General features: G+C 43.6%; 1 protein-coding gene across 4 annotated transcripts in view; it reads right to left on the reverse strand.

Moving 5' to 3' along the window:
- ADCY2 (adenylate cyclase 2) overlaps positions 1–14,460 on the reverse strand; it is a 456,786-nt gene that overhangs the window by 215,779 nt on the left and 226,547 nt on the right. For all 4 annotated transcript variants that reach the window (XM_055554954.1, XM_055554956.1, XM_055554955.1 and 1 more), the window contains one exon: positions 3,641–3,790. In XM_055554954.1, coding sequence (XP_055410929.1) covers positions 3,641–3,790 — 150 coding nt within the window. The remainder of the gene's footprint in view (positions 1–3,640; positions 3,791–14,460) is intronic.

The raw sequence follows: 14,460 nt of genomic DNA on the forward strand, positions 1-14,460 counted from the left end.
CACAACACTGTAAATCAACTACACGACAAGAACATTTTTTAAAAAATGTTTTGTGGCAACAGATGGTTAAGAAATGGCACATGGAATCCTCAGACCCTAATTTGGTCTGTGGCAACACCGGTGTCATGGTCCCTGAGGCCACTCTTCTGTATGAAGGGCACCTAGCTTGCCATTGGCTAATTTTTATTTGTTTCCTTAAATCTGTACATTTATACTTTACTGATTTTATTAACTATGGGAATTTTTCATTCCCATTTAATTACACGCTGGTCTGGAAAAAACCAAATAGGAAAAGGAGTACGTCAAGGCTCTATATTGTCACCCTGCTTATTTAACTTCTATGCAGAGTACATCATGAGAAACGCTGGGCTGGAGGAAGCACAAGCTGGAATCAAGATTGCCGGGAGAAATATCAACAACCTCAGATATGCAGATGACATGACCCTTATGGCAGAAAGTGAAGAGGAACTAAAAAGCCTCTTGATGAAAGTGAAAGTGGAGAGTGAAAAAGTTGGCTTAAAGCTCAACATTCAGAAAACGAAGTTCAGGGCATCTGTCCCATCACTTCATGGCAAATAGATGGGGAAACAGTGGAAACAGTGTCAGACTTTATTTTTTTGGGTTCCAAAATAACTGCAGATGGTGACTGCAGCCATGAAATTAAAAGACAGTTACTCTTTGGAAGGAAAGTTATGACCCACCTAGATAGCATATTAAAAAGCAGAGACATTACTTTGCCAACAAAGGTCGGTCTAGTCAAAGCTATGGTTTTTCTAGTGGTCGTGTATGGATGTGAGAGTTGGACTGTGAAGAAAGCTGAGCACTGAAGAATTGATACTTTTGAACTGTGGTGTTGGAGAAGACTCTTGAGAGTCCCTTGGACTGCAAGGAAATCCAACCAGTCCATTCTAAAGGAGATCAGTCCTGGGTGTTCATTGGAAGGACTGATGCTAAAGCTGAAACTCCAATACTTTCGCCCCTCAATGCGAAGAGTTGACTCATTGGAAAAGACTCTGATACCGGGAGGGATTGGGGGCAGGAGGAGAAGGGGACGACAGAGGATGAGATGGCTGGATGGCATCAGCGACTCGATGGACATGAGTTTGAGTGAACTCCGGGAGTTGGTGATGGACAGGGAGGCCTGGTGTGCTGCAGTTCATAGGGTCGCAAAGAGTCGGACATGACTGAGCTACTGAACTGAACTGAACTGGAAACAAACAAAAAAAAAAACTATGGACCTTTATTCTATCCTATAAACATATTTTTCAAAATCTTAACAGAAGTACTGCATTCTGGGCCCCAGACCCTGAGAGCTGACTCCCAACTTTGGTAGCAAAATTCATACATTGTGTCAAATTATATTTTATTAAACATTACTGGAAGGACTGATGCCGAAGCTAACCCTCCGATACTTTGGCTACCTGATGCAAACGGTGGACTCGTTGGAAAATACCCTGACGCTGAGAACAACTGAGGGCAAAAGGAGAAGAGGGTGGCAGAGGATAAGATGGTCAGTCGCATAGCATCATGCACTCAGTGGACATGAACTTGGGCAAACTCCAGGAGATAGTGAGGGACAGGGAGGCCTGGGGCGTCGCAGTCCATGGGGTCGCAAAGAGTCAGACACCTGAGCAACTGAACAACAACAACAAAGTTAGTATAAGTTCTTTTTCTTCAAAGTGTCCCTTTTCTCCTTACATATTTTAAAAAAGATCCTTGACTCTTGTTCCTAGAACTTGTAAATAGTTGCCCTAATAGTATCTCCCATGATGGTCCCATGAAGTCTGTAACATGAGGTGTGCCTCACTGGTCTAGTTCTGGAGCCATGTAAGGTCAGAGCATGGCCTTTCTGACCGCATGGACCCACAGATCATCGTGACAAGGGATGACACCTCGTCTTGGCTGCTCAAGGTCTCTTCCTGGAAAGAGGCAGTGTAGAAAAGGTCAACAGCCTGACTTAGTGTTCTGTCAAAGCTGGTACTATAAATATTAGGTTATATAATCCTCTGACTTGGAATTTCAGTTCTTCCTAACCTTGGTGAAGGTGATAGAAAAGAAAGTTAAATATGACTGGCAGGACCAAACTTATCCAGTAACCACTGTTTGAAAAAGGAAACTGTCTACCTTAAAACACCTGAACTCTGTAGAGGGTACAATTGTGAACACTAAGCGCTGTGTGTTGAAACTACAGAATTTTCTAGAACCTAGATTTGAACCATTACTGAACATGGATTAATGCACAGTATATGAAGTTTTGCTGGTTAACTGTCCCATGTTAACAACTGTCTATTTCTCTTAATGCAATCCAGAGTTTGATATACATAGAGACCAAAGAATTAAACAGTAATTACTGAATACTTCTGTTATGCATGTTGAAAAACAAAATGTTTTTAAAACAAACCATGAGATTTGCTAATGTCAGTGAGAAAGCAATATTCACAGCCACACGCCAATGGCTAGAATCATGCCCTCCACAATCTAGGTGCTCAATTAATATTTATTGGATGAACAAACAGAACTCCCTGTTTTCAAAAAGGAGTACAATTACCATTCATCAATTCATACATAAATAAAAGTCTAGTATAAGTATTTAAGGGATTTTTTTTGCTCTCACCACCAAAATACATTTTAATAAAATTATATAAAATGGAATAAACACAATTTAATGAATGATAGTGACACAATTATGTGCCAAATGCTGATGAATGCACTCAGAGAAGGGAGTGTGGGTTTCATGCTAGAGAGTCATGCTAACCATCATCTTTAGAGATGGCAACTGGGTTCCTGCTGATAAATTTGAAAACTCAAGAAAGGGCAAAAAGAAAACTATTCACATGGATCTTCTGCTGAGACCTGAAGTTAAATGTGTCAAGTACAGGATCCCTGCTTGGTTTCCCCTCCAAAGCACGTCTGCTTCATCTGCTGGCCACCATCTTGGATGAGCCCACATGGCCTTGCTCCTTCCAGCCCTGGTTTATCTCCATTTCTTATTTTTACAGGTGCCATCAGAGCCTATGTGCCCTCCTGATGGATGTGTCCATGAACCACCAGAGCAGTGACTGCAGGACAGCCCCTGACACTACAGCTAGTTCCCCACCAGACCCTCCCTCCCAACTCCAATCATCTCCCTCAAGGACAGGTTCACGCATCTCATCTCATGTCATCATCTCATCCCATTTCAACATCCCAGGTGGAAAACAGGCACTATACGAAGTGTTGTTGATGGCACAGGAAGATTTCAGCTGGGACAAACCCTGGCCACAGACACTATCACGGAGAAATGTGCTGTGACCAACAATGAGTGTCTTAACCAAGTGTCACTATACCAATCATCATTATTATTATTATTTGAATTTTCCCAGCCTCGTGTTGGTGGTGATTGATGTACCTGTCAGCACGTGGGTGATCCTGGGGGTGGGGGCTGGGTTTGAGTCTGAAGATGCCATCTCTGCTCTTTGGCTTACAATTCAGTCCACTGGGCATACAGCCCAAAGCTGGGTGGGCAGGACGGCCAGACAGCTACCCTGGCTTCCTGCTGATGCCCGTGAGTGGATGAACTGCAGCCTTGATGTTAGCAGTGACAACATCATTCAAATAACATCTCAGATAACATGGAAGTAAGACCGAACGTGTATTTTACCTGCTGACGTTTTTCAAATTCCAACTTGATCCGGGACTTGATGCAGTTGCACGTGTCCTGATACGTCTGCTGCAGAGCGAGCTCCATGAGGTGCTTATGGTATGCCCCCGCCAGGTTCCCGCAGATGAAGATGATCACGTTGGCCAGGATCTGAGGACACAAAGAGCCACTCAATAGGGTGGGCATTTATCATTCATGAACACAACAACACAAGGTACATGGGCAACAGTCTCCAAAGAGATGACTCTACCCAAGGTTGATTTTATTTCTATACCAAAACTAACATTTTTATTTATTTAACAAAAATGGATCCCATCTGCTTCTTGGGTCCATGCTCTCTCACAGGTGATTTTGCTGTCCTCCCTTATCTTTGGGCTCAGCTATGTGATCCGCTTGGAAGAAAAGCTATGACAAACCTAGACAGCATATTAAAAAGCTGAGACATTTCTTTGCCTACAAAGGTCCTTCTAGTCAAAGCTATGGTTTTTCCAGTAAGTCATGTATGGATGTGAGAGTTGGACCATGAAGCATGCTGAGCCCTGAAGAATTGATGCTTTTTGAACTGTGGTGTTGAAGACTCTTGAGAGTCCCTTAGACTGCAAGGAGATCACACCAGTCAATCCTAAAGGGACTCAATCCTGAATATTTATTTGAAGGACTGATGCTGAAGTTGAAGCTCCAATCCTTTGGCCGCCTGATGTGAAAAGCTGACTCATTAGAAAAGACCCTGATGCTGGGAAAGATTGAAGGCAGCAGGAGAAGGGGACGACAAAGGACAAGATGGTGGATGGCACTGCTGATACAACGGACATGAGTTTGAGCAAGCTCTGGGAGATGGTGAAGGACAGGGGGGCCTGGCGTGCTGCATTCCATAGGTTGCAAAGAGTAGGACACAGCTGAGCGACTGAACAACAATAAATGTGACCTGCTACAGCTAATGCAATGTGGGTGGGAGTAACCGAGAGCAGATCCAGCCCAGTTTGGAAGGTCTGGCATGTTTGGGGTGCCTCTTCTGTATCTCATCAGGGAAAGAACATGACCTGACCAGCCCACTGGTCCCAGGAAGATGAGGTACCCTTGGAACAGAGACTGGCAGCCAACCAATAGTCCACTACCATGGGCACCAAGATTTCATGGTTCTTACACAGCGTTATTGTGACACTAGGTGACTGATACAGATTGTTGTCACATTGAACCTGTGTTCACTGAGCCTAGAGAAGAGATATTCCCCATTACCTAGTATTTGTGTACGAATATAGGAACCTTTCAAAGCACATCACTTATTCCTCTGTTCATAAAAACAGTTTGGGTTCACAAAAATTTGGGGTGAAAGAGAAAATATAGAAAAGTTGAAAACAACCTGTAATTGCCCTGCCCAGGAAGAACACTCAACTGTCCATATGATCTTACTTTAGCCCTGTCACCCTTCGCTTCTGCAAAAGGACCATCTCTTACTTCACCAAAGATTCTGCAAACTGTGTCACTGCTGAGTTTGCTTTGAAGAACAGCAACCCAAAAAGTGCAGGAATGAGAAGCCCTAACACAAACCAGATGGCCCAGAATTAGAAGAACTGTCTCTCTCCTTATTAGGTGCAGCAGAAATAATAATAATGATAATAACCATGCTTATCTATGAGAGCTTCTTCTTTTGTTTCCTTAAAAATGCCATCAAAGATGCAAACATTTTAGGAAGTCAGTTTCTCCAAAATAAGAACCAAATGGAAGCAAGGGAATTGAATGAAGCCATCCTCAGTGCCCTGGGCTCCCCTAAAAGGGAGTATGAAATGGGTGTCTCTGTTACTACACTGTCGGCCTGATCCAGCGCCCTGGCAGCTTTGTGATGTCAAGGATCTTAAGGAAAAGCCTTCTTTTGGTCATTTGTTAATTAATCTGGGCAATGGATGTGGCATTGCTTCAAACAACATGTAATTCCAACCCTCCGTGGCTACAGATAATCGGAAAGAATGCATTTATGGATTTTTCTTCAGATATGCAAAGAAATGTTCAAGAAATAAACAGCTAAGCGTTTTAATGCCAAGCAGTTATGGCATTTCTCTTCTGGTGGAAAATTTAATCAAATTACAAGCAGTTTCCTGATACCTGCTTTCATCCTAATGTACTGTATTCTAAGGTTAATAGAATTAGTCCTGGTATTTTAATAACTACACACATTTACAAATATGACTGATGTCCTAGAGCATTTTTCTTTCAAGAGGGCACATTCATATTATGACTCTAGGAAACCCAGGGCACAAGGAAGTGATGCAGTTGAGATTTTCTTTTCAAAACTAATATCACAGCATTTTGTTTCCCAGAAGACTGTTAAGCAGAAGACACAGTAAAAAAAATCCTATTTTCACAATGTTGGATTTATTTTATAACATCATACTGTCTTGATGCTTTCTTTTGTCTGATTGCTTCATTTAGCCACTCTCATATCTGTCAGAAAATAGGAGGGGAAACTTGGCCTCTCAAGGGACATCGTGAAGAAAATAAATTGTTTAAGGTAATAACAGTAGTCTGGGTTTTCCCTGAAGATGCAAACTAGGCCTTGAAATGGAGCGTGACCCATGCTCCAGAGTCTGTGCAAACCGGACTTGGCCCACTCGTCACAGAGGCAGGGTCCTCTGTCACTTTCCACACCCCCGTCGTCACTTGACATGCATAGCGGAGGAGTCGTCAGCACTTGTCTATGAATCTCAGGAGATGCATAAAACACCAGTCCTGTGCTGGTGGGAAGGCTGGTATATACCAGCAAACTGGTTCTGTTTCTTTCACAGCATCATCATTGATCTTCCAAACATACCTCATTTCATCCTTGCAAGAGTCCAGAAAGTAAAACACCCAGGAGGATGGCCCCTCTTGTTATTTCATCTTATCGGTGAAGAAACAAAGTTCTAACATATTCAGAGGCTGGAGGGTAAGCCCCTGAAGACGCTAAAGGATTGCCCTGGACCACTGCCACAAGACCAAATTTGGCTTAAATAAAACATGGCCCCAGGAAACGAGTCAGGATAGGTTCACCCAACGCAATTCAACTCTCTACTAGGGCATGGGGAAAATGATTCTGAAGAATTTCCAAAGAGACCTGTGTAAGCGCTGAAAACAGCTAACGTGTTTTTCCTTTAGAGAGCATTTGCATTTGATGCTGTAAAGCGCCTCCATCGTTTCAAGTCCTTTTCAGTGGCTGCAGTTTGGAGGCCACACTGTGGTCCACGGAACACTTGATTGTGAGGCTGGAGTTGTTGGTGTGTCCATGTACTCAGAGCAAAGTAACAAAGTGAGGCTGCTTCTAACTGGGTCAGGTGACCAAAGAAGAATGAGCTGAGCAGCGTTCCTTCTTTTTGATAAATTAATTTTTATTGGAGTAAAGTTGCTTTACAATGTTGTATTAGTTTCTGCTGTACAGCAAAGTGAATTAGCTATTTGTTGCTCTTTAGTTGCTAAGTTGTGTCCGACTCTTAGATTCCACAGACTATAGCCCACCAGGCTCATCTGTCCATGGGATTCTCCAGGCAAGAATACTGCAGTGGGTTGCCATTTCCTCTTCCAGGGGATCTTCCCGACGCAGGGATGGAACCCACGTCTTCAGCACTGGCAGGCAGATTCTTAACCACTGAGCCGCCTGGGCAGCCCGAATCAGCTATATGCATACACATATCCCCTCTTATTTGGATTTCCTTCCCGTTTAGGTCACCACAGAGCATTGAGTAGAGTTCCCTGTCCTATCCAGTAGGTTCTTATTAGTTAATCTACTTTACCTATGTCTGAGTCTTTAATTCCCATGCAGGGTTATTTCACCTGGGAAATGGACATTTAAGAAAGGGAGCTCACTGTCTTCAAACATTCAAGAAATTATCGCAAGGATTTGGTGGCCACTCAGGTCCTCTGTGACTCTTTTCAGTTCAGTTCATTTCAGTCACTCAGTCATGTCCAACTCTTTGCGACCCCATGAACCACAGCATGCCGGGCATCCTTGTTCATCACCAACTCCCGGAGTCCACCCAAACCCACGTCCATCGAGTCAGTGATGCCATCCAACCATCTCATCCTCTTCTCCTCCTGTCTTCAATATTTGCCAGCATCAGGGTCTTTTCAAATGAGTCAGCTTTTCGCATCAGGTGGCCAAAGTATTGGAGTGTCAGCTTCAACATAAGTCTGTCCAATGAACATCCAGGACTGATCTCCTTCAGAATGGACTGGTTGGATCTCCTTGCAGTCCAACCGACTCTCAAGAGTCTTCTCCAACACCATAGTTCAAAAGCATCAATTCTTCGGTGCTCAGCTTTCTTTCTAGTCCAACTCTCACATCCATACATGACCACTAGAAAAACCATAGCCTTGACTAGACCGACCTTTGTTGGCAAAGTAATGTCTCTGCTTTTTTAATATGCTATCTAGGTTGGTCATAACTTTCCTTCCAAGGAGTAAGCATCTTTTAATTTCATGGCTGCAGTCACCATCTGAAGTGATTTTGGAGGCCAGAAAAATAAAGTCAGCCACTGTATCCACTGTTTCCCCATCTATTTGCCGTGAAGTGATGGGACTGGATGCCATGATCTTCGTTTTCTGAATGCTGAGCTTTAAGCCAACTTTTTCACTCTCCTCTTTCACTTTGAGTTTTAAAATTGTTCAGTACTCTCATTCTTATCTTAGGTTCAGGGCCTCGAACTACAGGGTTCACAGAGGTCAGCAGTCAGGGTACATGCCAGTTGAGTGCGGGGTGAGGCTCCTGGTACTGAGGAAACCCCATCCCTCAAAGCCATGGTTTCTCTGTGAGTGAACTGCACAGGGCTGGGGAAGAAAGGACATTACAGAATTTAAAACAGGTCCTCAGCTTAAAACAAACAGATCATAAATATGCAAAAACACCAATTATAAGTCAAAGGAAAATAAAAGGGATTATAAAAACTTGATGAACAGAGCTGCAAATGAATATTCAGCAAGCTCACTGCATCTCGTATGCAGCAAATTTGGCTTAAATAAAACAATGTTCTTGCTTGGGAGAGAAAATGATCAGGTACAATCTCCCTTAACTGAGCTCTCAAACATGGCTGCAGAGAATCCCAATCCCGTCTCCTCGGCATTTCCTGCAACCCCCAAAGAATTACATTAGCTCTATGCCCTGGCCTCAGGATCTCTGCTTTTAATAAGTCTCTTGCAGTTTGGTTTCTAAGTCATGTCCAGCTCTTTGCAACCCCACGGACTGTAGAAGACCAGGCTCCTTTGTCCTCCAGTATTTCCCAGAGTTTACCCAAACTCATGTCCATTGAGTCGGTGATGCCATCCAACCATCTCATCCTCTGTCGCCCCCTTCTCTTCCTGCCCTCAATCTTTCCCAGCATCAGGGTCTTTTCCAGTGACTTGGCTCTTTGTCTCAGTCTTTTAGTGCGGACCAGACACATGGTGCTTTGGTTAATAACATCCAGTGACTTTCAGATCACATGTTGGAACCTTTTTTAAATTTAACATCCCTCCAGATGAGGAGGAGTAGAGTCAGAAAAGGCTTCCCTGGTGGCTCAGTGGTAAAGCATCTACCTGCAATGCAGGGAGACACGGGTCTCATCCCTGGGTTAGCAAGATCCCCTGGAGAAAGAAATGGCAACACACTCCAGTATTCTTGCCTGAACAATCTCAAGGACAGAGGACCTTGGCGGGGTGTGGTCCATCGGGTCACAGAGTCAGACATGACTGAGCAAATGAGCATGAGCATGGTGAGAGTCAGAAAGTATTATGGGCTGAATGCATATATTGGGAGGGTGGGGGGGTCCTTCCCACAGGCATACCCTGAAGTCCTACTCCCAATGTGATGGTGTTAGGGGCTGGGGCCCTTGGGAGAAAATTTGGTTTAGATGAGGTCATGAATGTCCACCTTTATGATGAGATTAGTGTCCTCGTAAGGAAAGGAAGAGACTCTGTCTTTCTGCCATGAGAGAAGGGGGGCTGTCCGCCAGGAAGAGGGCCCTCACCAGAAGTGAATCATCGGCACCTTGGTCTCGGACTTGCCAGCCTCCAGAAATATGAACAGTAAGTATCTCCTTTTGGCAACCCCCGCTTCTGGTGTTTTGTTTTGGCAGCCTGAGCTAAGACAGAAAGTTAAGAAGAAAACTGAAAGACCAACCATCTCAACAATGGTTGTTATTAGGCTTTGGTTTGTTCAGCTAGAATTACAAACTGGGTGTCAAATGCAATTTAATTTCCTATGGAAAAGGCCACTAGAAATAGACAGTACTGTTGGCAATGGTGATTATTTTCATTATTCTCTTTTCTATTAGAGCTGTTGTTATTAAGTCTTTTTGAATAGCATACAGTTTTTGAGACAGCATACATCACTTTTGAATTATGTTATTTTTTCCAGCTATATTTGGGATAAAGGGCTAAGGCTAAAGAATCTTCTTAGGGTTCAAGTTCAGTATCACAGCTAAGTAAAATTGCAGGGGTGTTTGAGAGTCACTTCCTCGCTCGGCTCATTACAAGCCAATAAGAAGAGAGTCAAGATCTTGATAGAAAGTTCCTCCCACAATTAAGTCATTGAAAACACATCTTTCCTAGAAGAAGGGAAAGCTGACTTCACCAGGCACAAACCCAGACTTGGATATCTCAGCTCAGGGACTGCAAATTTGAAACTGGTGGGGAGAAAGCTGGCTTGATTAATAGTTTAGAATAGTGAAAAGAAGACAAAACATCGAGTTTCCAATATTTAGAACTCAGTGGAAGGAGACTGCTGAAGCCTCCCTCCCCCGAGATCCGCAGCTCGCATCGCTTTGCACGTTTGTTCTCTCATCCAGTTCATCCCTGATTTCAAGCTTGTGGAAGAATCTTAGCTTTCCAAGCTTAGTTCATCTCCACCACAGGAAGAGACAAGCAACCAAAGAAACTCTATGGAGGGAGGGAACCGCTACCTCTGAAACTCGCAATCTATCTCCAGTCCCCAAAGTGGGCACAGTCATTTCTGTCTTATTGCTGATTATTCTGCAGGTCATTTCTGCAAAGCAAGGCTCAGAGACAGTTTTCTCCACACTCCCTGTGTTTCACAGAGCTGGACTGAGAGTTCACCTGTGATTACAAAGCACTTTGTAAAAAAAGATATATATATTGTTCAGACCTTCCTTTTTGTAATTAATTAATGAGTTAATTAATGTTGGCTGTGCTGGTCTTCATCGCTGCAGAGGTTTGCTCTAGCTGCAGTGGGAGGCCTCTAGGGTGCCCGGGCTCAGTAGCTGCAGCTCGAGGGTCCTAGAGCACAGGCTCAGGAGTTGTGGTGCATGGGCTGAGGTGCTCTGAAGCCCATGGGATCTTCCAGGACCAGGGATCGGACATGCGTCTCCTGCATGGGCAGGCAGATTGTTAACCATGAAGCACTTTTATTAGAGTCGGTCTCTGTCTGGTCCAAACTGCCTTCTGCCCCACAGCCTGCTGGCTCGGTGACATCTGAATGACTACATCTGACACTCGGTCAGCCAATCAGTGATTAACTGAAAATTACATATTTACCAATACCCAACAGAAGCCACTATCTCCTTGTTCTTTGTGAGGCCAGAAAGTTGAAGGAAGGTTAATTGTTCTAAAGAGGTTCCACTCTTTCAGAACCCAGGGGGCCAGGTGGTCCCAGATTGTCCAACAGGCTTAACAGATGCTGGTTTCTGTGTCCTCCTGACCCCTCTGCCTCATGTGTAATGACATATACACAATAGAAGAACACGCTCTAAGGGTTGCGTCTCATGTGTTTCAAAACTTTAGAAACATGTAATTATATACTATTTAAAACCGAAATTTTATTAGCCTTGAATCAGCTCCCTTAAGGATTTGCACTAAGCAATGTATAATTTGCCCAATTCTGGTGATTTCAGTGGACATAAAAGTGAAAACAAAAGATATCCAAACACACTTTAGGTTAGGCTTTCCATTAACTTAGATAATCTCTACTTAATCTGGATCAATGAAATTAAGCTTCATTTAAACACTCTATATAATTCTCTTCGCTTACTACCATTTTATAGGGGACACATCCATTCATTTAAAAATTGAAGAGCCAGCAGGTGTTCGGATTCAGTCAACGAGCACATGACCAAGGCGCTCAGACACTAACTTGTGCAGCTTGGTTTAAGATGAAACAATACACCACTTCACACAAGATAAGTACGTCTCTTCGGCTAACAGCGTATGAGAAGGGAGGCACGCCTTTCACGGTTCCTATTTCCTTTGCTACCCCATTGGCAACTTACATTATGACCTGCTTGTGACGCCACTTCGAATCTACACAATAGGAGATAAATTAGAAGTAAGCAAACCAAGCACCATATACCCTGCCAATGATGAATGAAGAAGAAGACACCTTACGAGGTTAAGTTAAGTGGACCTAAATGTAGGTATCAGACGTAACACGACAGCGAAGGGAAGAGTTTGTCAAGGGCAGGAACAGGACGGGTTTGGCGCAGCCCATCCTGGGCGTGGGCCTACAGCCGACACGAGCAAGGGCATTCATTCAGAAGTGGTGGCTTTGCCAAGGCCTGTGCAAACAGTCACAGACTCCAAATACAGGGCAAAAGACAACGAACGCTGCAATTCTCAAGGTCTACTCTGAATTCTTAGTCAGACCAAAAAATATCCCATCAAGTCATGCTGCGATTAAAAAAGATAAGTAACTGCTTGGATGCAAAACCGAAACCTTCTGAGAACTGGAAAACAAAAAATTTCCTTCTGCAAATGAAACTAGATGTTTCATTAATGACACTAATTATGTGAGGGCATGCCTGGCAGCAGCTTGCCTTTTAAGAGGATAAAAGGCTGCAATGTACTTGAAAGCAGTGTCTCCTCCGAGTGTGCTCCTGGGTTTCTCACCACTTTCCTTCCTCTCCCACTGTGTGTTTTCTTGAGGAGTGTGTACCGAAGGAAGGCAAACTCGAAGCTTAACCACTGAGACCTGACTCTGACTTCTGGACAATTTCAACCAGAGAACAGACATTGTGTGTATGTGCTAAGTCGCTTTAGTCGTGTCTCTGACTCTTTGTGACCCCATGGACTACAGCCCACCAGGCTCCTCTGTCCATGGAGTTCTCCAGGCAAGAATACTGGAGTGAGTAGCCATCCCCTTCTCCAGTACATTACCTCACTGGTACTCATTTATTTTATAACTGGAAGTCTATACCTTTCAACTGCCCTTCACTCAATTTCCCCACTCCCCAGCAGACTATTGAGTTTTTTTTTCTACTTTTTTAGTATTGAAATGTAGTTGATTTACAATGTATGGCCTTTTTCACGTTATCGCAAGTAAAATCCTTATATTTTTATAAAGAAAGAATGCTCCATGATTTTGATTGACAGATCTTTTTCAAATATATTTTATCTTCGGATTCTCCTAATCTTCTACGAGGAAGGAATTCCTAACTCCATTTTACAGATGAGGAAGCTGTTTTGAGAGAATGTAAATGAACTGACTGGGGAATAGCCGGTGGTGGACCAATGATTCTAGATCGAGTCCTTTTGCTGACAACTACTCTGTTTTGTACGTTATTCTACAATGATTTCAAGATCCAGGAAGTTATAGCAGACTTAAATACACGCTGCTGTAAACTCATGAGGCTCCCCTGGTGGCTCAGTGGTAAAAAAATCCACCTGCCAAGCCGGACATGCAGATTTGATCCCTGGGTCGGGAAGATCCCTTGGGGAAGGAAATGACAACCCACTCCAGCAATCTTGCCTGGGAAACCCCATGGACAGAGGAGCCTGGCGAGCTGCAGACCACGGGGTCGCAAAGAGTCAGACACGACTGAGCGACCAAGCACACAGCATGATGTACAGATTTCTGCAGCACAAAGTGACGCAGTTATACACATGCATGCAGTCTTTTCACATGCTTTTCCATTATGGTTTACCCTAAGGGATTGAATAGAGTTCCCTGGGCTGTTTTAAACACAGATTATTGATAAGTTATCAGAAAATTCACTTAGAGGTTAACTCCGCATTTCTTAGAAATGGCAACCCACTCCAGTACTCTCGCCTGGAAAATCCCATGGGCGGAGGAGCCTGGTAGACTGCAGTCCATGGGGTCGCTAAGAGTCAGACATGACTGAGCGACTTCACTTTCACTTTTCCTTCCATCGAAGGAAATTTCAACCCACTCCAGTGTTCTTGCCTGGAGAATCCCAGGGACGGGGGAGCCTGGTGGGCTACATACAGTCCATGGGGTCTCAAAGAGGCTGACACGACTAAGCGATTTCACTCTCACTTTAATCAACTGTGAGAAGGCACACTTGATTTGATCAAAGATATATGAGCCTTGTAGGCAGCTTACACAGAGGTGCTTGTTCATCTTAGGTAAACCTGACCTGAAAGCATTATTGTGCAGGTTTTGGAAAATGCATGGTAGCAAAAGGCTTAACCTTCTGGGTTTACGTCTTCTCTGAGTCATCAGTGATTCCAAGTCCACTAGTCCTGTTTGGGGGAGCAACAAGCAGCCATCAAATATAACCCAGGAATCCAGTTTCAGCTGAGACTCACCCCAAAATATGGCATAGGCAAAAGAAGCAAAATCTTACGAAATGACGATTTACAAAAGTACCCATTTGGTTGGCTTCACACAGTTTCAGCCGATCAAAGAAAATCAGAGTTAAAACTGCAACCCTTGTTTGGGACCATAATGATCACATTTTTAAAATCTCCAGTGTTTTCCAAGTCTAAACGCATTTCTGTGATGAATTAACACGCTTCCTGATGGTGAAAAAGAAGTATTTCAAGCCAGGAATGAAACAGAAATCTACCCAAGGAGACTAGAATGCTAAACAACGAGTATAAAAAGTTAAAAGTATTCACTTCTATTT

The sequence above is a fragment of the Bubalus kerabau genome, chromosome 18 (genome assembly GCF_029407905.1).
Source record: "Bubalus kerabau isolate K-KA32 ecotype Philippines breed swamp buffalo chromosome 18, PCC_UOA_SB_1v2, whole genome shotgun sequence".
Taxonomy (NCBI): Eukaryota; Metazoa; Chordata; class Mammalia; order Artiodactyla; family Bovidae; genus Bubalus; species Bubalus kerabau.